Source organism: Myotis yumanensis, unplaced genomic scaffold (genome assembly GCF_028538775.1).
Source record: "Myotis yumanensis isolate MYYU_CA2020_CCGP unplaced genomic scaffold, mMyoYum1.0.hap1 SCAF_13, whole genome shotgun sequence".
NCBI lineage: Eukaryota > Metazoa > Chordata > Mammalia > Chiroptera > Vespertilionidae > Myotis > Myotis yumanensis.
In genome coordinates this window covers 5,045,549-5,070,909 of record NW_027223764.1, presented here as the reverse complement: position 1 = coordinate 5,070,909, position 25,361 = coordinate 5,045,549, and the positions used below count along the sequence as shown (strand labels likewise).

Here is a 25,361-nt window from a genome sequence, read left to right as displayed (position 1 = left end):
ACGGCTTTGTTCACGGCGGCAGCGGGGGTGGGGAGGCTCCACGGGACCTCAACGGGCGGAGCTGTCCCCGCCCACGACTCCATCCTTTGGAGGCCTCCAGGCTACTCCCAGGGGAACGTGGCTTTCCCTCCCTCGCTATTGTCCTGACCGTCCAGGCGGGGCCGCTGCCGCAGGATGCGCGCGGAACGAGCCCCCCGCCCCCCGAAGTGAGGGACGCGTACCAGGCTCCGCGAGCCGTTCGCCCCCAGTCCCGCCCCGTCTCCGCCCCTGCGCTCCGCTTCGCCCGGGCTCCTTCCCGCCGGCCCCGCCCCGGCCCCGCCCCCGCGCGCTCTCCGTCCGCGGAGCCCGCACGGCCTCCGGGACCCGCCAGTGCCCAGGCTGGGGCTGCTGCCAGCCGCTCCCGCTCCCGCTCCCAGCCCGGTGGGCGGGCCATGCCCCGGGCTCCAACCGCGTCGCGCACCCAGGTCCGGCGATGAGGAGCGGCGCGGAGCGCAGGGGCAGCTGCGCCTCAGCGCCCCCCGGCTCGCCACCCCCGGGCCGCGCGCGCCCCGCCGGCCCCGACGCGCCCCTGGCCCCGCAGCCGCCCGCCGCTGGCCAGCCTCGAGCCCGGGACGCGGGCGATGCCCGTGCCCAGCCGCGCCCCCTGTTTGCGTGGAGCAAGTGGAAGAAGAGGATGAGCTCGTCCATGTCGGGGGCCCCGGCACGGAGGCCCGTGTTTGACGAGAAGGAGGATGGTGAGTTCGGCTGCACAGCGGAGACTCCGGGCAGCTCTGGGGACCGCGTGGGGACCCCACACGCCCTCGCAGGAGGACTGTGGCAGTAGGATTTCCTCCCGTCCAGACACTGCGGCCACGGGATGGGAAGGCGTCCCAGGGCTACTTGGTTTCCGAGGAAACTGGCGGGCTGTGCTTGCTGTGCCCACGCGTGTCTAGGGCCCCGCCTGCGTCTTCCATGTCCAGTGGCGATCGGGTGGCTCCGGGCTTAGGTACGACACCGCCCTTTGTACCAAGAGCTGTACCTTTTCATTAGGGCTGTGTGCGGCTCGGTTCATTACTCTCACCTGTGCTGTGCCCAGTGTGCAAGGGAGATGAGTCCGCCACAGGTGGCCGGGTCCCCTGGCATTCACTCTCCCTCTCCAGGGTGAAGGCACATACTCTCCCCCCCCCATGCCCAGCCTTTGCACACAGATGTGCGGTGGAGAGGCCTAGCCTTTCTTACAGACCTCCCTTTGGGGAAACTGGCTTCCTCTCATGTCCTCCTGTAGTATAGCTGCCCACCCAGAGCGCAGGTGTCTCTTGAGTGGCCATAGAGAGATTGGTGCTGGTGGGAGGCAGGTGACAGGCAGCAGGCCATCCAGGCACACTTCCCGGGGTCCTGCTGGGCACCAAGAGCCTTTGACTTAGCACCTGCAGGGAAGGTGGCTGCGTGGTGTCCGCCTATGGGGCACCGTGGCAATGCCGGTGCAAACACACAGCCCTTCGCAGATGTCACACGTTTAAATGGTACAGTGATGACACATATGATGTTTTTTGACATTTTCCTAAAATAGTTGAAATCTGAATTTTTTTTTTTCATTTGTAGGCAGCCTGCAGAGTATGATGGGTCTTTTATAATTTTAGAGCACAGCTCAGCATGACAGCCCAAGCTATTTATTTCTGATAAATAATTTAAGCATGATAGGAAATTACGATAGTCTGACCGCAGGCCAATGTTGGCGAGTGTGCAGGCCTGTGCTGACCGTGGTTAGACGGGGTGATGGGGAGCCTGCTCTGGTGCTGGGGTGGGGGCCGGGGCTGGTCGGGCCAGCAGGGGAGGGTCATGGCTGCCTGCACTCCCAGGACGGGCATCCAGGACCAGCCACACTGGCACAGTGTGTGATCTGGGGCTGGCTTTCATTTGTTCTGAAGTTGGGGACAGCAGAACACACTGCTGTGGATGTTTCACGTGATATGTTTTTGTTTTTAGCATAAATATTCAAAATAAAGAAAGCCCGGGTGAACTAGGAACTAGTCAGGAAGCAGATTTACATCTAGCTTCCTCCTGCAGGCCGAGAACACGTCTGAGAAATGCATCTGTTTTCAGCATTTGCCTGTGTCAGCCAAGAGCTGGCCGCTCTCTCGTGCCTTCGCACTGTGCTCTCTGAGGCACAGGTAGAGAGATGGATGTCGCAGAAAGCACGGAGCTGCCTTCCGCTTGTTAAGGTAGAATTTTTCCACGTGCTGAGTGTGTTAAGTTTCAGAATTCATGGATCATTAAAAGGCAAAAAGAGCACAGAGTCTCCTTATGATGCTCGCAGTCTGATTGGGGAATTATTTAACATGTCCCCCCACCTCCTTACTTGCCTGCGAAAGGATGGCAGAGGCACCAGCCCTCTGGGCTTGTGGGAGGTAACTGATGTTGGCTGCAGGTGCTTGCTTTTTAGGACATGTGACCACCGATCACCTGCTCATCACTGGGCACGGTGGCCACATCCCCAAACCGAACGTGTGAGATCAGGAGGCCAAACCTGTCCCTGGGCAGACATTATCTGGGTGGGCAACCACTCCGTTCCACTTGTATTCCATGACTGCGTGCACCATCAGGGCTCCTACGGCTCAGGAGTCACAGCTGTGTCTGCAGAGAGAACATGCAGATCTTAGCATGAAGGCCATGGGTTTATTTGGATGGAAAGAATAGGGTTTGGAAAGGCGAGAGGACTGTCTTGCAGGAGGGGAGCCGTGCCCCCTGAACCCACCTCCTCTACAGGTGAGGGTGTGAAGTTACCCATCCCCTCCAGGTAGCGCCCCTGGGGAGCAGACTTAAAGAGGCGACTGGGTGGTGCTGGTGACTCGAATTTACTGGGACTGCATGGTTGCTATGGCAATGTGAAACCTTCTGGTGACTTTTTTTTTTAAATTAGAACACCCAATTAATATATCAAATTTAGTATGCAGGGGGAAAGAAAAAGGAAAATAAGAGGGCAATTTAACAAAGTGCCAGGTAAATTCCAACTAATAACCGTAGTTGTGATGTGAAAAATCTCCAGTGTCCTCCACCCTGCCAGTCCTGTGGCATCTAGCGTCATTGTCCTTATCTGGCAGGGGTTGGGGCATGTCCAGGAATCTCTGAGCCTCTTCCTCACCCCAGAACCAAGGACCAACTTTTTCTCTCCCCTCAGCCCCCCTCCTCCCATTCTGCCCCTCCCTGACTTCCAGGTGCCCCTGTGCTAGAGGAGGTGGCAGCACCTCCTGCTGAGCAGCTGGGGAGCCTGGGGGGCACCCCACCCTTCTCAGCCGTTGTGGCTTGTCTCACGCTGGGAGGAAGTGACTGACCACCGAGAAGGTTTGCCTTTGTCCAGAGAGACTGGGAGTAAGCGAACCCTCGCAGGCTGCGCAGAGCCTGGCCTGGGTGCTGGTGTGGGGGCAGGCGGGAGGGCTATCTGGTTCTCAAATCACCTTTATAAAAATTAAAAACAGGCCTTTGTTTTTTGTTGTTTTTTTCCTCATTAGAGCAGTATTACAATGTGTAAATTTGCAAGGATTTCACACTTCTCTGGTTTTCCTAAAATGGTCCTAAGTAGGAAAACCAAGACATCTGTATGCCAGCTCCGAGAGAAGGTGGCAGCGTGCGTCTTCCCAGCCTTTTTCCAGGAATGTCCTCGCACACCCAGCTGTCCAGAAACACACTGTTTTCCTTGACACAGAAATGGGAGCTTGCTCCGTATACGCTTTTGTCATCACCTGCTTTTTACTTAGCAATCCGTTTCGCATGCCGTGTAGATCGGCAGCATCGCTTGTTGGCTAAATTTACAACAGCAGTTCTCAGTCCTGGCTGTGACCTGGACTCCACGGGCCCCGCTCCCCAAAACACGGGCTGAATTTGTTGGTGAGGGAGGAGTTCAGACATCAGCACATCTTTGAGCCGCTCCCCTGGTGATTTTGATGGGCAGTCAGGGCTGATAATCACGGCTTTGTAGCTTCCCCCTCTGTAGACATAACGCTGTTTACTTAATTCCCTATTGTAGGGCATTTCCATCTTACAAATACCATAAACAATTTAACAGTGAACATGTTTGTATACTCATCTTTGCACATTTGGCCTTATTTCCTTAGTGTAAATCCCTAGGAATGACAGCCACGTCAGAGGAGCGTCCATGTAAAATAGTTTGATACACCTGCCCAGCTCCCTCCATGAGCCAGCCACTGTCCTGGGTGCTAGTTATATAGCGGTCACCAAATAGATGTGGCTGCTGCAAGTGCGGGGTAACAGGACAAAGGGGAAGTCGGGAGATGGAAAGGAGACAAGGAAACATGAATAAATTACTGACCGGCAGGAGGGGCCGGAGCAGAGAGAAAGGGGGGGCCAGGAAGGGAGACCAGTGTTTGCTCCTTGCTGCCCCCCCGAAAATACTTTCCCCGAGTCTTCACCAACTGTGGATGCTGGTGTTGTTTTCATTTTTCGACAGTCTAAAAGGTAGAGGTTGCATTAATTCTTCGAGCTTCTTTGATTACCAATGAGATTGATCACCTTTGCTTTTTGTGTTTGGGGTGTTCGTATTCTTTTCTGAGTTGCTGGCACCCACCCTGACCAGCGCTTCCTGGTCAAAACTGGGATGTTTGCTGCCCTGTTTCCTCTCACTGTTGCAAATACATAGATGCTGCCCCGAACGTTTTACCATTTACTTGGTAGGATTGCTAGTTCCTGTTTTTGTGGGGTTTTTGGTACGGATGTGTTTAATGTTCGTGTGGTCAGATCCATCAGCATCTTCGGTTCTGGCAGTTTCCTGCCCCGGTGTCGTGTTTCGGAAGCCGGTTCCCAGGCACAGGTGGACATAATTCAGTTTGGAAATCTCCACCTGCATTTTCTTCAAGTACGTCTGTGGTTTTACTTTTTCCATCGCAGTTTTCAGTTCAGACAAACATTCAACATAGAGGATGTTTTTGTCCTGCGAGTCCTGCACTTTCCTAAGTTGAGCGCATTGGGGCTGTTTCTAAATTTAAAATGAATTCCTCTTGTGTGTTAGTTGCTTGTCTTTGTTGACCTGTGAGTGGGATCCTTCCACCCATCACATTTCACACTGGGTAGTGCTGTGTGGAGCAACTCGTTCCTTGAACAATACTCGCCCTGGGTATGGCCACTGTGCCATAGCTCCTGTGTTGTTTTCTTGGACTTTGTGGGTGGTCAGTCATGTCACCTACAGAGAATGACTCGCTGGATGCTTCCTGGTGCGTCCTTGTTCCTTGTTGCGCTGCTCAGAGCCCACGTGTGGCTGACCCCATAGTGCTCATGGGGCCGTAGTTCCCAGTGTCGGGCTAGCCCCAGCTTACTAAGTCTTTTTCCAATGGGGGGTGAGTTTTAACAGGTGCCTTTTCCTTCCCTCCTGACCCTGAAGAGAGGGGCGGGTAGGAGGGTGGCTCTCCTTGTGTGCCAAGCGTGGGTCCATGGCAGCTCACCCTCCCCCACAACACAAGGGCACCGGGGGCCAGAAGCCTGGTGTGGCTGCAGAGCCTGGGCTCCTATCAGAGGGAGAAACACTGCAGGGGCCCCTGGTGTGGGGGTGGGGTTTGGGTTCCAGTTGGGTAGGAGGGCACATAGTCCAGCCCACCTTGCACGTTCACTCCTGGGCTCCCCGTGAAGTACAGGGTGAGCGGGGGAACCTTTGGGAAGTTGTGGATTCTGGTGCATTTCCCCGTGGCTGACGAGGCTGGTCTAGAGTGGGCTTGGGACCTACTGTCATACTCCTTTATGTAACAAATGTCAGCTCTGCATGTCCATCCATCTGCTTCTACGTTTTAAAATGCTAAAAATACGCCAGTTTTCTTTAAAAAAATTTAACCACCCAGCTTCCAGTGGAGAAGAGCTGCAAGAACGCCCTGGAGGTCATTTCTGTTCGGGCTTCGCTATGAGGATGGGCTCTGAGGTGGTCTGGGGAGGCAGAGCCACGGAGCAGCATTGCTCCCACGGAGCCAGGCCCGCCCCGAGCAGCTCCCTGAACCGCAGTGGGTCCCAGGGGTTGGGTCCCGACTCTGTCTTCCCCAGCAGTCCCCAGTGCTGCTGGCCCGTGGACACACTCCAGGAGGGAGGGCTGAGCAGGTATGCAGCAGGTGTAATTGTTAAGTGAGGGCAGAAGCCCACCGGGCCCGGTCCCCTTGTCACCGGGCCTGATGCGTGGCGGGCGTTGGTAGGAGATTGGACCACAACGTGGTAGCAGCGTGGTGTAACTCTTTTTGTTTAGTTTTTATTTCGCTTTGCTCCTGGCTGTCTTTTCTCGGGCATAGCCTGTTACCTACGTAACCAACATGTGACTCTCATGTTGTCTCCTGCGTCTTCCCCTAAGACTGCACCCCGAACCTCTTCCTTTATTGTAAGCTGAGACCGGGCATCTTTCCTGGCTCCCACCCAGGCCGGTTGCGGAAGGCTGTGTGGCGATCCTCCCTAGTGGTCCCCTATGGCTTTGTCCTAGCGCTGGTCTTCCCGCCGCCTGCATGGAGACATGGACGGTCCAGCTCCCACACTCCTGGGGCTCGCTGTGGGGTCCTGATGGGGTGCTCTCTGCCACACCAGGCGGGACCCTCCTGGGGAGGCCCCAGGCCAGCTCTTTGGACCTCTCTTGAGCCCGTTGGTGTCTATGTTAAGGGCCTCTGCCCTGTGGCTGTGGTCCCAGTTCCCTCGTTGGTAGGAAGCTCAGAGCCGGGTGCCTCCTTCCCACCCAGGGAGGGGGCACACACAGGCCAGATGCCCTGAAGGAAGTGCTGGGCTCCTCTCTGCTCCCCAAACACCAGTTGGTCCAGCGCGCTGAATGATTTTAATGATCGAAATTAGAGACAATTCGGGAGAAGCTGTAATTAATGAAATTATTGTTATTTTTAAAAACTGGGATGCCTGCTTCATCAAAAATGTTTTTCTCATTGTCCTAAAATTTATCATTTTAAACATGAAGGCATCTGACGGAAGTCAGCATGGCTGAGGACAGAGAGGAGGCCAGGGGCTCGCCGTGGCCTGGCTCCGTCCAGCCGTGAGACGGGTCAGTTGTCCTCGTCCTCCGCTCCCCTGAACGTGACACGGGCGCCCATAGTTGGTCTCCGTGTGCTGCCAGCCCGTGTTGATCGTGTGAAAACCCTGCTTGATGTTATTTAAGTTCCGAAGCCGAGGAGATGGTGTGGGTGGGATTCAGTGTTGCCTCCAATTTATTAAAAATAGGAGCTGAGCACACAGTTTCTCACAGCAACTTAAAAGCTGACTTTAGAAAGGTCTCTTTGCCTTCAGGATTCACATCACGACTCTTCATGCTTGTGTGCACAGGCGGGATTTGTTACAGCCGGCCACAGGCCCAGGTTCTGGCCTCCGAGGCTCAGCTGTGAGCTCGGTACTGTGCTGAGCTCACGTTTCAGAATGTTGACCGTCGCTCACCAGCTCCCGAGGGTGGGCGGGAGTGAGCCGGGCGTTTGTGTCCTGTGGGGTTTGGGGGGACATGGTGCAGGCATGCGGAAGCTTTTGACGGAGGGGCGCGCAGTGAATAACAACGCGCTATATTTCCCCGGTGAGAAGGTCCTAGACCAGCCTTGGGCAAACTACGGCCCGCGGGCCGGATCTGGCCCGTTTGAAATGAATAAAACTAAAAAAAAAAAAAGACCGTACCCTTTTATGTAATGATGTTTACTTTGAATTTATATTAGATCACACAAACATTCCATCCATGCTTTTGTTCCGGCCCTCCAGTCAAAAAGTTTGCCCACTCCTGTGCTAGACGCATGGCCCTATTCCTCTCCCCGTGTGCAGCCGAGCTCCTCGAAAGCACTGTCTCCTCGCTGTTTCCGGTCCTTCCTTACTGGAGTCAGGATCTGTCCCCGTGGATCCAAAGCTCTTGTGAGGGCCCTTCGACGTTGCTAAGTCTAATGCCCGGTTCTCAGCCCTCCTCATCCTTGACCCGTGGCAGACTGGTCACTCTGGGCCGCCTCCTCGGTCCCCTATCTTCCCGTGGCTTCCTCTCCCAACCAGCGCTGGAGCCCCCCGGGGCCTTCCCACCACGCTCTCTTCTCACTACACTCACGCATGGGTGATCTCAGGCTTCAAATGCCATCCATATGCCAACGGCTCCCTAATTTGAATCTCCAGCCGGAGCCTGCCTCCCACATTCCAGACTTTTCTGTCCAGTCTCAGATTTGACACCACCCCTCGTGTGTCTCATAGATGTTTCGAATCCAGCACATTCAACAGCAAGTTCTGATTCTAACCCCCACCCCAGCTGCTCTGGCCTGAGAGTGACCTAGGCCATCTGCCCACAGCTGTTGGCCAGAGCAGTCACACGTGCCCCCCCTCTGTCCCAGAGGCCAGAGGGGCCACCTGCCAAGCACATGGGCAGCTGGGTGGTGCAATGGTTTGGTGAAAGCACTGATGACCACGTGTCCTTCAAGCCTACATTAAAATTGGGCCCCCCGCCTGGCCCAAGTGGCTCAGTTAGTTGAGCATCATCCTGTGCAATGAAAGGTTGAAGGTTCAATTCCAACTCAGGGCACATACTGGGTGTGGGTTTGATCCCCAGTTAGGGTGCATATGGGAGGCAACCAATCAAGGTTTCTCTCTCATATCAATGTTTCTCTCTCCCTCTCTCAGCATATCCTCCAGAGAGGATTAAATAATAATAATAATAATAATAATAAAATAAAATTGTGCCCCCTCCCCACCCTGGCCCCCGCTCCCCAGCCCAGCCTGCTATGCTTTTCCCAGCGAGGGCTCTGTTTTCAGTGGTGGGACCTTGTTAGTGTGATAGGGGAAGGGGTACAGTGTGGGGGGCTCTCACAGAAGGGCCAGCTTGGGGGAGACCAGTCAGCCAGACCTCAGAGAGAGGGACCTCCCAGAGTCCTAACTCTCTTTCAAAAGAATCGGGGCCTTCAGGGCACAGTGTGAGTCTCGCCCCTTCAGCAGTGCTTTCCGCAGGAGAGGCAAAGGCACTGGGGGACCAGGCACAGGGCCCCCCACCCCTATGGGCAACAGGAGCCTGTGGCCATTTGGACGGTCAGACCCTGGCTTCCGTCTGTCCTTGTCGATTGTCCCACCTTCTCTGATGGGCGAGCTGTTCTGTTCCGGGCTGTCAGAGTGGTGAGCACGGACTGGGTGCTCGCAGGGATAGGCCCAGAGAGCGGGGCTTGAGGACAGTCAGGAGCAGCGGGGGGAGGCGGGAGGGGAGGTAGTGGGGTGCACTGCCCCGTCTGTGGGAAGGAGACTCAGAGGCTGCCTGCATCTTCCTTGAGGCCAAATGTGATGGATGAGTCTTGGCGGCAGCAGGCGCCACTGTCCGGAAAGCTGCTCCCTGAATTAGGCTGGAAACTTGGTATGTGGGCTGGTTATGAAACACCCGTCTGACAGGAGCCCAGAAGCTTGCTGATGAGCAGAGGGGTGCCTCGTGTCCAGGCGGGTGCTGCCTGGGGCAGTCACTGTGCGGGAGGCGGCTCGGGACCTCAGCTGGGTGTGGCTCTGTCTGCAGGACCCCCTGCCCTTCCACAGACTGAGCTGGGAGTGGGGGCTGGAGAAGGGGGCAGGGGCCACCTCTGACCCAGGCTGGCTCAGCATGCTGACACCTGGGCGGGCCGTTCCGTGTGGTGGGCCGGCTGGGCCCTTGTCGAATGTTAGAGCATCCCTGGTCTCTATCCACGGATGCCAGGGCACACCTCTGTGTTGGTGACAATCGTGCCTCGGACATCGCCACACGGCCCCGCTGCTCTAACCTGCGAGAACAGCCACAGCGGGGAAGTGCCATCGAGGTGTGGCTGACGGACCGGGGGACTCGGTGTTGATTCCGATCGCCTTCAGGAGTCCCCCCTCTGGCATCATGCCTCCTGGGCCAGAACGTCCCAGAGACAGATGGTCCAGCCGTGGCCTCAGCTTGCAGACGAGACCAAAGAGGCTCAGAGAGGCAATGCCTCACGGGGGCCTCAGAGCCAGGCCAGGACCAGGGCTCCCAGGGGCAGGCAGAGGCCTGTGACCTGCACAGCCTGGCCCCACTTGCCCCTTTTTACCAACACCAGGGCACTTTGGGGGCTCCAGGGCTGACACCCTAAGGCTATCGAGCTGTCCTGGGGGTCAACCTGAGTGTGTGTGTGAGCACAAGTGTGTATGAAAATGTGTGTGAGAGTACAAGTATGTGCAAATGTGTGTGAGTATGGGCACAAGTGTGTATGAAGATGTGTGCAGGTGTGCATGTATGAGTGAATGTTTATGTGCATAGGTTGTGGGTGTACTTATGCACACGTATGAACGTGCAAAGGTAAGATTGTGCATGGATGTGTTTATGAGTGCATGTGTGAGTATGGGTGCGTATGCATTTGTGAGGGTATGAGATTGTGTTTGTATGTAGTTGTGTGTGCACTCACTCACACACAAGTACATACAAACAGCAGCCGAGACCCCATCCTCAGTCCAGTGAGGGCCCCTGCTTGCATAGGAGTGCCCTGGGGTGTGCACACCACACCAGACTCCCATGTGGCTGCCCGGGTCGTCCACTCCGAGTGGACTGCTTTGCCCGTGGGAGTGCAAGGGGCCGTGGTGGTGCCGACTGCTGCCCCTGATGTCGCTGCTCGCCCCTTTAAGGAGGAGCTGGAATTGTTGGGGCCCCTGCAGGGGAAGCCTGGGATCTTGAGAGAGGCCTGGTGTTTGAGGGGAGGCAGAGCCAACCATGGACCCCATCTGTGAGCTCTGCCTCCAGCCCCCTTCTCTGTCGGGCGGACAGGGAGGTGGACTGCCCACTCCCTACTGCCAGCACCCGGCTCATTGGGGCGGGAGGTTAGGAATGGCCTCCCTGTGCACACGGGCGGACTCGGAGCCATGTGTCTGTCCACCTGTCTGCAGGCAGAGTCTCCAGTGCCGGGTGGCAGGCGTGGTCAGAGCTGTTTGTCAGGGCTGGAGGTGAGATGTGTAGCTTGCTTATCATGCTCATCACTTCCACCCCCGAGGGCAAGGGCCAGGGGAGGGCGATGGGGGAGGCGTCCTGTTCCCAGGGTTCCTGGCCTTGGAGAGCTGAGCCCTGCCCTCTCGCTGGTGACAAATCTTCAGGCCACAAGTGCAGTCTGTGAGAGCATCATGGGCTGAGAAAGGGGGGACAGCTGTCACCCAGACCCAGGCAGTCCTGGCTTTGGACCCAGTGGGCTCTCAAGAAACTTTTACAACATGAACTCCGATTCCTCTTAATTAAAGAAAACTGCAATGCCCCAGAGAAGACACGTTCGCTCATCTTCCGACTGAGTTAATTGAAAGGTTAATCACCACTTACTCTCTGGCGATTTCCCCGGCTCCAAGTGCAGGACTCTCTTGTTTTCAGCTCTTCCTGTTCCAACAGTGAGCTCCCGCAGCAGGGGAATCCTCCCCAGAACGAAGCAAAGACACGAGGGCAAGGCCGCGTTCTGTTCACTTAGGACTCCACACGGCCTTGCCCATACTACGCACTTGATAAATGCTTGTTGAATCCAACTGAAGTGAATAGAAAGAGAGAATGGACGAGCTGATGTGTGAGAGGGTGGGGCTCAAGGCCAGGAATAGAAATGGTTAATTTTGGAAATCCTCTTTATTGAAGCGTAATTTACATAAAAATAAAACCCTTTTGTTTTAAGGATGTGATTCAGTGAGTTCTGATAGTGGTGTGCGGTCCTGTCACCACCACTGCCATCGACTGTGGACTGTCGCTATCACCCCAGAAGGTCCCCTGCACGCCTGAGGTCAGTCCAGCTGTGAGCTGGAGCCGGCCCGTGGCCCGGGGAGCCAGGTCTGCACAGCCCTCCTTCCCTCTCACTTCTTAACGCTGGTTTTGGAAAAGGAGTTTCAAATTTTGATGAAGTCCAGTTTTCATTGGTTTCTTCCTTACGGTTCACTCTTTTGGGGTCCTCTCTGGGAAATACTTGCCCAAGTCATGGCCACAAAGATTTTCTCCTTTGCTTTCTTCTAGAATTTTTATGGTCTTAGCGGTTACTTTTTGTTTATATTCCATTTCAAGTTGATTTTTGTGTTGATATGAAGGGCCCAGGTTCTCCTTTCTCTCATTCTCTCTCTTTCTCTCTTTCTCCCTGTCCCCTTCCTCCCTCCTCCTGCTCCTCCTCCTGCTCCTCCTCCTGAGCGTGGACATCTGTGTGACCCAGCTCCGCGTCCTGAAATAACTGTCCTTCCCCATTGAAGTTCCCCGGCACCTTTCTTGAAAGCCCATAACCATGGGCCTTTTTCTGGCCTCCGTCCTGTCGTATTGATCTGTATGTCTGTCTTTACACCAACCCCGCACTGTATTGAGGACCACAGCTTTATAGAAAGCCTTGAAAGCAGATGTGTTGGCCTCCAGCGTGGTTTTCCTTTTCAGGTTGTCTTGACTGTTCCAGATGTGTGGCCTTTCCCTGGTGTCCGTTAGCATCAGTCTGTCAGCTCCTACGAGCAGCTGGCTGGTCTTGATTGGGGCTGCACTGAGTCTACTGATCAGTTCGGAGAGAACGGACCTCTGGCTATGGGAGTTTCCCAGCCCACGAACATTCCGTGCCTCGGCGTTTATTCTGCCGTGGCATTAGGTCTGCCTTCACGTCTGTCAGCATGCGTTACGGTTGTCACTGTGCAGGCATTGCACATTTTCATTTGTTCCTACATATTTCATATTTTTAAAATCAATTGTTACATATCGACGTAACCTAAAACCTTGCAGAACTCACCTATTCCAGTGTCTTGTTTGCAGAGTTCCCAGGGTTTTCTATGTCACAGTCATGTCACTGCTGAGTAAAGACATTTTTAGTTCTTGCTTTTTGCACATTTACTGCGCTGTCTGGCATCTCTCGCACAATGGTGCACAGACGTGGAGCAAGCAGACACCCTTGCCTTTTTCCTGGTCTCAGAGAGAGCGTTCAGGATTTCGCCGTGAAGTATGACGCCTTCTCCTCCTCGTGGGCCGAACTTCTTGTTTTTCAACCACTCATGGTTGTTGAAGTTTGTCAAATGCGTTTCCTGGTCTGTGGGGTGGTCACATCTTTTCCTCCTTCACTCAGCCAATGTGGTCAGCTGCATCGACTGGCTTCTGGACGGCGTGCCCACCTCACATTGCTGAGTGCAGCTTCCTCCTACTTCACCCGTGATCACATCTGCGCTCATCAGGGACACGGCTGTAGGTTTTCTGGTCTCGTGACCTCCGGGTCTGGTGTTGGCATGGGGTCCCTGCTGGCCGCACAGCATGGCTGGAGGGGGCTGCCCCTCCTCTGATTTCTGAGAAAGCCTGGGGGAGGCGGGTGTTCTTTCTCCATGAAATGCCTGCTGGGATTCCCGAGTGAGGGCACCGGGGCCTGGAGTTTTTGTGGAAGGTTTGAACACACATTCGGTTTCCTGCATAGATATGGGGGCTTCAGGGGTCCCAGTATTCTCGTGTTACTGTTGGTTATTTGTGTCTTTACAGAATGGAATCTGTCCATTTCATGGAGGTGGTTGAGTTGGTTGGCATAAGGTGGTTGTTTTCCTGGTGACGTTTGTAGGGATGCCTCCCTTTTATAGCAGTATTCTGTGTTTTCGCTCTCTTTCTTGTCTACGACAAGGAAAGGACTGGTCCAGCTCTCTGGGCTAGTCTGTATCTTCCTTTCCTTCTGTCTGGTTGCGCCTCCCACACCTCGCCTGTTCCCAGCTGTGTTCACATTGAGTAGTGAGGTCTTTCCATCCTTTTATCACAATGAAACATCCCTCTTTATCGGGGGTAATACTCCTTGCCTTGAACTCCATTTGATATTAATTTGGCCACTTTCTTTCAGTTCGTATTTGTGGGATAGATTTGTTTTCACCCCATCTGTATCTTTAAATGGGAAGTAGTTCTTTCATAAATAGCATGTAGTTGAGTCTTGCTTTTTAAAGTCCAGTCTGAAAATGTCTGTTTTTTTAATTGGATGGTTAATCCATGTACTTGAATATACATATTGATGTGTTTGAGTCTGCAGTCTTGCTATTCTTTTTATTTCCCATCTGTTGTTTGTTTTTAGTTATTTTATTTATTGATTTGGGAGAGAGAGGAAAGAGAGACAGAGGTATTTGTTGTTCCATTTATTTATTCATGCATTGGGTTGATTCTTGTATGTGTCCTGTCCGGGGATGGAACCCGCAACCTTGGCATAGCAGGGTGACGCTCTAACCAACTGAGCTACCGGGCCAGGGCGCCATCTGTTAATTGTTTATCATCCATCTCCCCATGTTGGAACGCGAGGGCTTGAGGGCGGTCTTGCTAACTGTCCGCCCAGCGCTGCAGGTCTATGCTGTACACTGAGCTCTCCCCGTCGCTGGGACAGGTGGTCCGGCTGCAGCCCTGCCGCTGCTTCCCTGCATGGGGATGGCTTTGCAGCCCCGGGGCTGCCCCTTCCCGTGTTCTCCAGGTGAGCTGCTGCCTCCTGACCTGCTCCAGCCTGTTTTCTGGCAGCACCTGCCGGGGCCCTGCAGATCCTGCGGGATAGCAGGTGTAGGGGGTGGGAGGAGAAGGGGGGAGAGTGTCCTCAAGCCTGCCTGGTGGAAGTCGCTTTACCACCGTGTCCCTGTGTCCGCGAGATGCCTTCCTTCAACCGGCCAGTGGAGGCTGAGCTGTGGACACCCTCAGGGCCTCAGCAGCAAGGCCTGGATTTTGGAGAATCTGTGACGGGAAGACCACATTCAGTAGCCACATGGGCAGGGGTGCTGTTCTGTCTCGGCTCCTCTGTCACCTCTGAGCCCCCTTGTCCTTCGGCTGCGGTGGGGAAGGTGTGGGGCGGGGCGGGGCCTGGCAGACACAAGGAGGAGCAGTCTGGGAGTGGGCTCCAGCAGAGCGTGGGGAGAGTGGGAGCCATCTGGGGCCGTGGGGAGGGGAGTGGGCGGCGACAGCTGATGGTTTCACAGTCACCCGCAGCAGAGCCAGACAGCCTCCTCAGCCTCATCCGCTCACGTCCTCACGCAGCGCCTCCACGAGAGCCCCACGGGTCCCCCTCTTCCCTCCAGTGGCCTCGGCTCTGCAGCAGACACTGGCCCGCCCGGCTCCTGGGAAAGCTGCCTGCTCCCATTCCCGCCCGCCCTGCCCCCGATCTGTGAACGCTGCGCCCTTGCCTGCCTCCTCTGCACCCACGGAGCACGGCGGCCCTTCTGGAGGCCAGGTCCTTCCCCACGGCCCAGAGCCGGCCCATCAGGACGCCCACTGGCCCTCCCAGCAGAGCCTGTGCCCCGGGTGAATTCATGTCCAGGCTCCTGCCTGCAGCTGGTCACAGAGGGAGCGCCCCTCCCCTTCCCCCCACCCCCCAGATGCCAGCGCCTGCTCAGTCTCTGCTGTGGAGTGTCAGTGACGGCCATCCGGTCTGCTCTGTCCCTTCCAGTTTCCCCTCGGGCTTACCTTTGTCCCTGCAGCCGCTGGCCCGAGGGTCACTCCGCCTGGGTGAAGGGAAGGCCTTCCGGGGCTGCCTCCACGGCTACAGTCAATGAGCACAGAGCCCTCGGCTGGGAGGACCAGGTGCCGCCTATCCCAGAGCCCTGGTCCCGCCCCGCCCCGTGGGCCCACCTGTGCTGCCCAGGCCTCACCCTTCCTCCCTGGTGGGGTGTCCGTGTTGACAGTGGTCCCCTCTGGGGGAGCAGAGGACGTGGGGTCCCTGGGCCCAGCGAACCCAGCGCAGGGCCGGCCTCTTCAGACCTCAGCCCCGAGAGGAGGCACAGGGGCTGAAGACGACTCTCCCTCCTCCACGGGGCGGGACCAGTGGGCGGTCACTTTACCCATCCTGGGCCTCGTCCCAGGAGCACCGCGCCTTCCCTGCCCTCTGGTGACAAATAGGACGCTGTGGAAGCACTCCGCGGGCTCAGTGCCCAGAGAGTGGCGGCTGGTGGCAGGACATAGAACGGAGGGCCCCTGGTCCCATCAGGGGAGCCGTGGTCAGGATGTTCTGTGCTACCTTTTCCTGACAGTCACTGGCTTTGCTTCCTTTAGTGGGGACTTGACTAGCGAAGCCTGTGGCCCTCAGTTCAATGAGCAGCACAGGCCGGTCGGCAGGTGCAGGCTGGGTAGCTGCCCCCCCCCCCCCCCCCCCCCCCGGGACGAAACTGCCAGGAAGCTGCTCGGAGAGGGGAGGACCCTGGGCTCTGTTTGGAGGCTGCGGGTCCTGGCACCTGGGGAAGGAGACACGGGAGCCTTTCTGTCCGGGCTGGTGGCCTGGCTCTGCCTGGGGACATGTGGCCACGGAGGGGACGGCATGAGTCTGCCTTTTTCTGGAGCTCCGTGGTGGGTGGTTCTGCAAAGCCCAGAGGGAGCAGCGAATGTGGTGCCTCGAAGTGGTGCTCCGGGTATTTTGAGCGCAGCCCCAGCTCCTCCTGAGCCCGGCGGGCGCAGTGCTGCATGGTGAGCGCCTCCCCGCTGCCCACGTTGGCGGCACTGTGGGTGTGTGGACGGTGGCTGAGCCTCGGCTGGCCTGGCTGGGCAGGGACAGAGAGCGTGGGCCCAGAGCACAGATCTCCCGTTCAGGGTTGGGGGAGGGGGTGCGGATGGAGGCGGGAACAACCTTCTCCTGGAAACACGATTCCTCTTGGGCGGGGAGGGTGCTCCATCCTCCAGTGACTGCTCAGAGCTCAGACCACTTCCTGCCTCCCAGGGGCTGAAATACTCGAGTGGGAGGAGCCCTGACATCTCAGTGTCTCCCTCGAGGTCTGGGGGTGTCTCTGCTCCCTGAGCCAGTTCTGAAGGGCTGCCAAGGGCCGACAAAAACCATCTCACCAGCTGCAAAGTGGAAACTTCCCGTCTGCAGCCGTCGTCTTCCCAGAGCCATGTTCTCCAAGTGACATTTCCGTTTCCTAGACAGTGTTTCCAGGCCTTTCCAGGCTGAGCTCCAGGACCACATCCTTGGGGGCTACATGAGGATATACATATTTTTAAAGCCATTCATGCCCGGCCGGGGTGGCTCAGTGGTTGAGCGTCAACCTATGAACCAGGAGGTCACGGTTCGATTCCCAGTCAGGGCACATGCCCGCTCACCTGGGTTGTCTTGGGACTGTTTTGGTTTTGAATGATAGGTTGAGAGCGTCACCGCACGTTGATCTTGATGAATTTTCTGTGTGTGTCGATGGTGGAGCTTCCCAGCAGCGGCTCCATCGCCCTAAAGGGCGGTGCGCCTGACCGCCGACAGCTGGCGCTGACACTCCCAGCCGGCTCGGCCCCACACCTGCCCAGCGCCTCCAGCTCGGTGTGGAACAAGCCTTGTGCTTTGCAGAGTCACGCTGGTGTCTCCTTGTCACGGTGACTGACATCTGCACATGGGGAGGGAGGTGGCACAGTGTCACGTCTGATTTGCTGCCTCGTGTGATCCGCCCCCTGCCTTTTCTGTGGGGTTGGCTTGCTTGCGAACTTGTATAGGTTTCTTGTCATTAAAGGAAGTGCACCCACATTTGTTATGTTTATTGCAAATACCTTTCCCCAGTTTGTAGTATTTTGATTTTTTTTTTAGATTATTTTTTCTCTGTGCGAAAGTTTTATGCTTTTTATAGGGTGACATCCACCCTCTGACAGAGTCCTTCCTTGGGGGCTTCTGGGGGTTGTTTCTTACTTGGAAAGGCCCCCCTTGTTCCAGAATTACAGATAAATTCACCGTCATCCATTTTTTAAAGAACTCTCATGGATCCGTTGTATGTGTGAGAGGCTTAGGAGTCCACAGGCCAGCAGGCCACCCAACTCTCTGTGATCCCTCTTTGCCGCCCAGCGGAGGCCGTGGGCTGGAAGCTGGGCTGGTTCTTCAGGCTCCGAGGCCTCCTCAGAAGAAGAAACCTGCTCAGGTCACAGGAGAGGTCGGACCCCAACATCCCCGAAGGCCCAGAGCCTGCGGGTGGCCCCAGCGAGGCCTCCTTCCTGCACAGGGAAGGGCGGGGCTGGCCTTGAGCTCTGTGACTGCTGCTGTGCTCCGGCCACTGGGCACAGGGTCAGCCCGGCTCCCTCCCCAGCGGCTTCGGGGAGAGCGGGCAGGCCTGGCCACCCTGTCCCATCATCCCGTGGTTTTGTATCCTGGCCAAGGCGCTCCTCCTGGAAACCACGAACCTGGGCTCCCGCGGGAATGCAGACCTCCGGGCTGCTCAGGCCTCCGGACTCCTATTTTTAGAAACACGAAAGAGAACAGAAGTCTTAGGCTCCGCCTCCAGATGAGGCCTTTCCTCAGTTCTATTCATTTTGGCCTCAAAGAGACCCACCGTTTTCCAGGAGGATAGGTCAGCCCGCCGAGCTGCAGGAGGGAGCCGGCATCTCCGCTGTTACCCTGGAGACGGGCATGTTTGCTCTGCAGTGTGGGGATGGGGCCCTGTCTGGGTCGCCCAGGAAACCGAGCCAGGAGCAGGAACACGGCGTGCGTTGTGTGTGGCATTCTCAGAGAGCACGCAGGGCCTCATCGAACCGGCTCAGGGTGGAGGTCCCCGTCCCGTGCTGGGCGACACCCAGAGGGCTGAGTGCAGGCTGGTGGGTACCAACACAGGCCAATCCCAAAGGCCTCAGCTTCTTGGCACCTCATGGCTCTCCTTAAAACTCTCCCTTTTTAATCCTTCCCTGAACATTTTTCCTGCTGTCTTTGTGCTGTTTCCTAGCCGTACGTCTGCCGCCCAGTCTTCTGTGAACTGGGAAAATCAGTGACCAGAACATCATCCATCAGAGAAACTGTTCAGACCCGAGCGAAGGTCTGAGCGAGGCCTCGGGAGCCGGCCCGAGCTGCAGGGCGGTGTCCTGGCTCCTGCCTCCTCCCAGGTCCCTCCCAGCCTGCTTCCCACCCAGAGAGGGGGGCTGCAGTCCCAGGGAGGCTGGGGGGCGAGTGTTCCAAAGGCTGGGCGTCCCTGCAAATGCTCTTTCCCCGCAGAAGGCAGAGCAGCATCGGTTCCTTCCTCACAAAGTGCCGGGGGAGGAGGGGACACTGTGGTTGGGAGCTGGTGTGTCGAGGGACTTCGGGGGGAAGGGACTGGGCTGACTGAGCCCCAGAGAGGCTACAGGGAGTAGGTGGCCCAGAACCCAGCCGTCTAGGGGGTGCTGGCCACTGGCCTCACGGTCAGTCGGTCGGTCGTTGGGTGAGGCCATGACATCTGGCTGTTGAAGGAAATGTGTCTGAGGAATGGGGGGTGGAAACAGAGGAGGGGCGTGAGAACCTGCTGTGGTTTTGGAGGGAAATCATGGCTGTCGTGGGCTTTCACGGTGTTCGGATCCCCACCAACGGTCCCATCCTTATCATTTGTTCATGGCACCGAGTCCAGACTCTGCGGAGCCAGGACAGGCCACGGCTCCCTCAAAGGGCAGGGAGCGAACCCCCCGTGCCCCTGGCCCCTTTCACACAAGCCAAGTTCACCTCCTTCTTCCCGCTGGGCACCCGGTTTTCCCTGTGGGCTCAGCATCCCACCCCACCCCAAGGACTGTGTCAATGGATGCGGGCACCCCATGGAGGCCAGCATCGCCCAGCGGGCCTGTGGGTGTGGACCTACCCTGATGGCTGTCAGCCTGTTTAGTGACAACAGTTCTTGCGGGGGGAAGTGCTGTGAGGTGTCCGGCTGGGCCCTGTTGTGTTAGGGGATGGGCCCTCTGGGTTTGGGGGTCGTGGGCTGATTTCCTAGGGTCCCCGTCATGGCTGTCACCTCTGATTTCCTTCCTCTGAGGTGCAGCTGCCCCCTCCGCAAAGCTAGTGTCCTCAGAGACTCAGTGCTGGTCAGCGCTTCTGGGAGCGAGTGGCAGCCTGGGGGCAGGGCCCGGTGGTGGCCCTGAGGGGACTGGGATGTCTCAGGGCCCTCTCTGCCCCCACGTTTGCTTTTCCCCAAGTTTACTCGGCAGACAGGACAGTGCCTGAGCGATGAGGACTGGCGGGGCTCCGTCCAGCTGGGGGCCGGGACAGGCCGCTCTGTCGCCAGGCGCCATCAGGTCCCCATGCCTTGGGCAGATGTCAGCGGAGGTGCGGCCTCCACAGCCTGGGAAGGGTTTGTCAGCCTGCACTTCCTGCAAAGCCAGCAGCTGGGCGCGATGTATTAATCTTTAAATATCGACTTTCCATTAAAAAAAATATATGCAAATCTTTTGAAAGGAAAGGTCTGAAATAAAATCACAGGCTCGCTGTGAGGTAGCATTTAAAATAGTGAGTTTTCCTAACGGCCCCGCCTGGCTTCTCTTTACCCAAATGCAGGACGGGACCCGGGCAGCTGCCGTGTGTGACACAGACTGCATCTGCTGTTAGCCGGTCCCCAGGCAGGCAGAGCCCCCTGCCCCCCAGGCCGTCCCTCTGCCTGGCGCACTGGGACCACAGGAGTCGTCCCCTCCCCCGAGTCCCCAGCCTGGCAGCATCAGAGAACCTGAGGGTGGGCAGGCTCCTCTGGGCGGGGGCAGTGCTGGGTCGTAGGGTCTCAGCCCACCATGCCTCCCTCCTCTGCTGTCCTCTGGCCACTGGGAGCGGTCTGTCCTGTCCTACCTGATGACCCCTCGGGCTTGGAGATGGATGCCACTCTCTGCATGGACCCTGGCTTCCAGCCTGAACATGCTCCTCATCTTGCAAACATTTGGACTCATTCCAGTTCTCAGCATCTCATAGTCTCAGCATCGAAGTAACTGAGGTAACCAAGGCCCAGCGTCCAGTCAGGAATCTGCTGGGAGGGGGAAGCCCCATCAGGGGGAGCTGGGGAGCGCAGGGGTGGGGCGGTGGGGTTTTCTATCTGCCCTTTACTCTTCACTCATTCGCTCCTCACTGGCTCACAAGCCCACACTGGGTGTGGGGAGGGAGAGAGCTTGGGCTGCAGGGGCACTTTGCTGCCCCCCCAGACATCACCGCAGTTACCCCAACATGGGTCTGCCAGGGACTCTCCGAGCCTGACCCTCAGAGTACCTTTCAGGACAAGCAGCGACTCTCCTGGTGGAGGCTGCGCTGTGGGGGAGGCCGTGGGTGGGCACAGGAATGTCCCATTGATTTGTCTGGAGGCCTTGGAAGGCGGAGCCGACAGTAGCTGATCTTGGTGAGGCTTCGTGGATACATAGGACGTCAGTGATAGTGAACGCTCGGGTGTGTGGGCCTGCAGCCCCACCTCTGCATGGCAAGACGAGGGGCGCTCCCAGGTAGAGGGGCGTGGTGACAGCTGGGTCTGGTGCTCTTGATTGGCGAGCTGACACATGGGAGAGTCACTGCACTCTCCGTAGCTCAGGAACGGCCTTCATGCCTTTGGGGATAAATCAATCCGTCAGCCAGAGCCCAGCAGCCAGCATATGCATGGAGGAGGTGGCGCTTAGCAGGGCAGTGGGGGTGATAAATGGTTGTGAGGCCCCATGGTCGCAGCCTCCACACGTTTTTCCCAAACACCCTCCCTGCCCCTGCAGCAGCTTGCAGGACTGCCTGAGTCTCTCTGAGTCTCTCTTTCTCCCTCTCCCTCTCTCTCTCTCTCTCTCACACACACACACACACACACACACACACACACTCACACAGAGATCTGGCTCAGTCAGCAGCATCCAAAGGCCACATTTCTTCCCACAGCTCAGAAATTGCCGGGATTCCAGGGAAGTGTAAAGGCTCCAGGTGGGATGCGTCTGCCAGACCTGTGGCTGGGCAATCAGGGCACCCACTCAAACAGACCGTGTGCAGGACCTCCGTGCCCCACCACTGTGCATGCACAGCACACACAGATACAAGTACACATGCACACAGGCAGAGAGCTGCACCACAGGCACTCACATGCACACACAGAGACCTGCACCCACGGGCACAGGCACACACAAGTGTGATCGGAGGTGTACCACTGGGCTCCAGAATAAAAGTGAATTCTGTGCTGGGTGAATTCTCCCATCCTGGTCAGGTTGTAAGGGACCTAAAAGGAGACCAGGCCTGCACTCGGCACCCTGCTTCTAAAGGGGGTGCATGGCCCCCCTTCCGTAGCTGACTTGCTCTGCACAAACTGAGCCCACGGTGCATTCATATCGACCAGAGAAGCCACGTGGGGAGAAGGGGCCAGGGAAGGCTGGGGTGGGCTGGAAGGCCCGAGCGAGCATGTGACATTCTGTGGGCACAGCTGCTGGGACGGGTGAGCAGAGATCAGCGATTCTGCCTTGGCCCGGGCTGGTCCCCAGGCTGAGCACGGGCCGTGCAGGGTGGCTCAGGTCACTGTTGATGGAGCATCTCCGAATTAGCCCGCTCCCACGTGTGCTCCGCCGCTGGCTGGCCGCCCTGTGGCTGCTCCGGCAGCAGGAATGGGAGGGCCTTGGCACTGCTGCCCTCACCTCACCCGGCCTCGCTGCCCATCGCTGCGCAGTGGTGAGTGGCAGAGACTCAGCTGTGGCTCCTCCCGCCTGTCCCCACAGCTCCCCACCCCTGGCCTCACCCCAGGCCCCAGGCTGGGGCTCCGGTCCCCCGCCTGCTCATAGCGTGTATGCTCACATGACACTCTCTTGGAGCCTTTCCAACCGGCTGAGCCCACTCCAACCCCTGTGCACAGAAGCATGTCTGACCAATGTGCGGGAGCCCATAGGGCGGTGCCCATGAGCCTGAATCCAGGGGGCGAGGGCGCTCTGCTCCCACCTGCAGCCCGGTTCTCTGGAGGCGCTGGGGTTGCTGACGCCGCCCCCAGGGAGCGACAATTCTCCAGAACCCACTCCCTCTCTTGCTTCCTGGCAGTCCATACCCTCGGGTTAATCTCGCCCTGACGGATCCATAGCTGGGCTCCCCACATCGACCCTGAGTGCCCAGGAGGCGCACACACCCCAAATGTGGGGCTCACATGAGCAGGGCTCCAGGCAGTGCTAAGGAGGGAGGGGCTCAGAAGGCGCGTGAGGTTGGGTCAGGGCGCTGAGAACAGCCTGGAAGGGGGAGGTGTGAGCAGGAACGAGATGGGTGGCACCCAGCAGTGGGGTCTGCAGAGGGAGGGCTGCCATGGACTTGGGGGTGAAGCCACGGGGCTGGGGCTTTCCATCTGCCCACCTGCATGAAGATACAGAGACCTCCCAGGGACAGGGCCTGCCCGTCGTCCAGGGGTGCCCTTCCCTGGCCAGTCCCCTCACTGCAACCCCACTTCGGGGTTTAGGGCTCAGCTCCTCCACAGGCCTGTTCCTCCTCCTCCTTCTCCCTGGCCCCCTGCCCGTCAAGGCGGCCCCCTCCACCCAGCTCCCGGTCCTCGCTGCTCTCCTGTTCATCTGTGCGCCGGAGGCAGGGGTGAACGGCTCTGTGGGCCTTGAGGTCTGTCCCTGTGGGAGGTGCTGGGGGGAGGCAGCCAGCGGGGGGCCTTGGACAGCAGGACCCCTCTGTCATCCTGCGCTGGGCGACACCCCGCTGGACCAAGAGGAGCTGGGCCTCAGGCGGCCGGAGATGCTGTATTGACCTGGGCTGGTGCCTTCATCACTCATTTCTGAACGTTTCTGGTGCCGCCTGTGGCTGTCCCTGTGAAGCACCGGAACACAATTCCAGGCTATTGTAGACCAGGCAGGATCCGGGATAAACAGGGGGAAGTTGCCACTAAACATGTTTTATGGGCCAAAGCTTTACTGTAAGCAGATGTGGGTCTCCCCACGTGGTCTCCCCGAGTTCCACAGGGTCCAGCCTGGGACAGGAGGCACCCACGCCTGCTGGCCCTGGTGCCTTCCTGGCACCAGAAGACAGGGTTGCTCTGGAACCCAAACCCCAGAGGCCTCCGCTCTGCCTCTTGCCTGGTGCAGGTCTGGGCTGTGTCTGTTCCTCAGAGATGACAGGTGCTGGCCTTGCTCCTGCCCTCGGGCCTCCCTGGTGCTGAGGGCCGGCCTCAGGGCTGCCTGGGGGGCCATGGTTGGGGACACAGTGAGCAAGCAGGCACAGGTGGGGTGGTGAGCGTTCTGCGGGCACAGGGTGGCCAGGAAGGGGAGTGGGTGCAGAAGCGTCCCAGATGGAGGGAACAGCAGGGTCCTGCAGGGCAGGGTGCTGGCCAGGCTGCGATGCCAGCTGAGGACAGAGCCCCTCCCCGGCTCCTTCCAGCTCAGGTGGCTGCTTGGACCGTTGAGAAGCTGTCCTTTACCTCATGAGGCTGAGCCAGGGCCCCAGGAGGACTCGGGCACAGGTGGCTGCCCACGAGGGCTGCTGCCCGCCCTGACTGGGTGGCAGGTACCCGGATGGGTCCTCCCAGACCAGTGGGCAGCACACGTCATGCTCAGCCAGGTTTCCTTCGAGGCTGAGGAGTCTAAGGTCAGAGGCCAGAGCCAGCACCCTCTTGCCCACTTTGACATGGACCTTCCTGCCCCAAGGGTGGGGGGAGGGGAGTCTTAAGACATCCTCAGGGGCCACGGAAACCCTGGGTCAAGGTCCCTGTGAGGGGATTGAAGTTCAGGAGAACCCCATCCTCTCTTCTGCCTCGAGGGTCCCGAAGTCCTTTACTGAGACTCTGCCGGACTCTCAGCTCAGTTTTCTCACCTGTAAAGTGGGCGCGTTCACCCCTCACTGCATTGTTCTGAGAAGGAAAAGCGGTAGGACATGAGGACTCCTCCGAGGACAGGTGGTGAGCAGGTCAGGGCCCTGGTGTGTCTCTGAGGTGACCATCTGGTGACCTCCCCTCTGCGTGCAGGTGTCCTGTTGACACAGGTGGGCTGGCCTGTGTGCCCCGAGGTGGTGGAGTGGGCCCTGTGCTGCCTTTGAGGAGCCTGGGCAGGACCGACCACAAGCTCTGCAGAGGGCAGGGCAGGCCAGGGCCAGGCGACGACTCTCTTCCAGAGTTTTCTGGGTCATCAGATGGGACTTGCCACATGTGATTTATCGTTACAGCTTTCTCCCGGGGACAGAGCGCTGGTTGTCCCGGGGATGCTCTGGGGGCTGGGCCTCTCCTAGGTGACGGGGGAGGCAGGCTGAGAGGGAAAGGTTGGGCGGGTTCGGGTCCAGCTGTGCCCAGGACTTGCTCACCTTCCACAGGCTCCTTCAGACTGTCTGGGGCCCCCACTTTCCAGGCTCTGACGGCATTAAGGCCTGGGGAGGGGGGTCAGAGCAGGTGGCCCTCCAGGTCTGTGGGGGGAGCCCTCGCTGTGTCACGGGTCACAGTAGCAGTGACTCACAACTCCGCAGCGGCTCTATTTTTACCCTCCCCGGCCCATCTTCCCTCTTGCTTTCCTCGTTGGGGGCAACTTTTTGTCTGTGTTGAGAAAAGCCTGGCTTGTGAGGGGACTGCTCTCTGCCGCACCTCCCTGGGCCTCGTCTGTCCCGGGTGCTGGGCTGAACTTCAAGTGGGTGCAGGGCCGAGCTGGGCACAGAGGAAGGGCAAGTCGTCGCTCTGTTTTTTGGGAAAAAGTGCTCAGACATTACCCACATTTCCCCTAGTTCTGTGCTAACTGCAACCGCAGCGCTGAGTTCCTGGGCCGACCTGGACCCGGGGGGCCCGCCGACACCCTGTTTGGACCCCTGCCCTCTCCCTCCAGCCACCTTTACCCTGAGCCTGAGCTTGTGGGACCCCTGACA

At 57.8% G+C, this 25,361-nt stretch overlaps 1 protein-coding gene across 1 annotated transcript in view; it reads left to right on the top strand.

The window, feature by feature from the left end:
- Positions 1-25,361, top strand: part of STK32C (serine/threonine kinase 32C) — a 36,717-nt gene continuing 11,356 nt past the window's right edge. Inside the window, exon 1 of the mRNA XM_070432126.1 lies at positions 1-734. Coding sequence (XP_070288227.1) covers positions 473-734 — 262 coding nt within the window. The 5' untranslated portion in view covers positions 1-472. The remainder of the gene's footprint in view (positions 735-25,361) is intronic.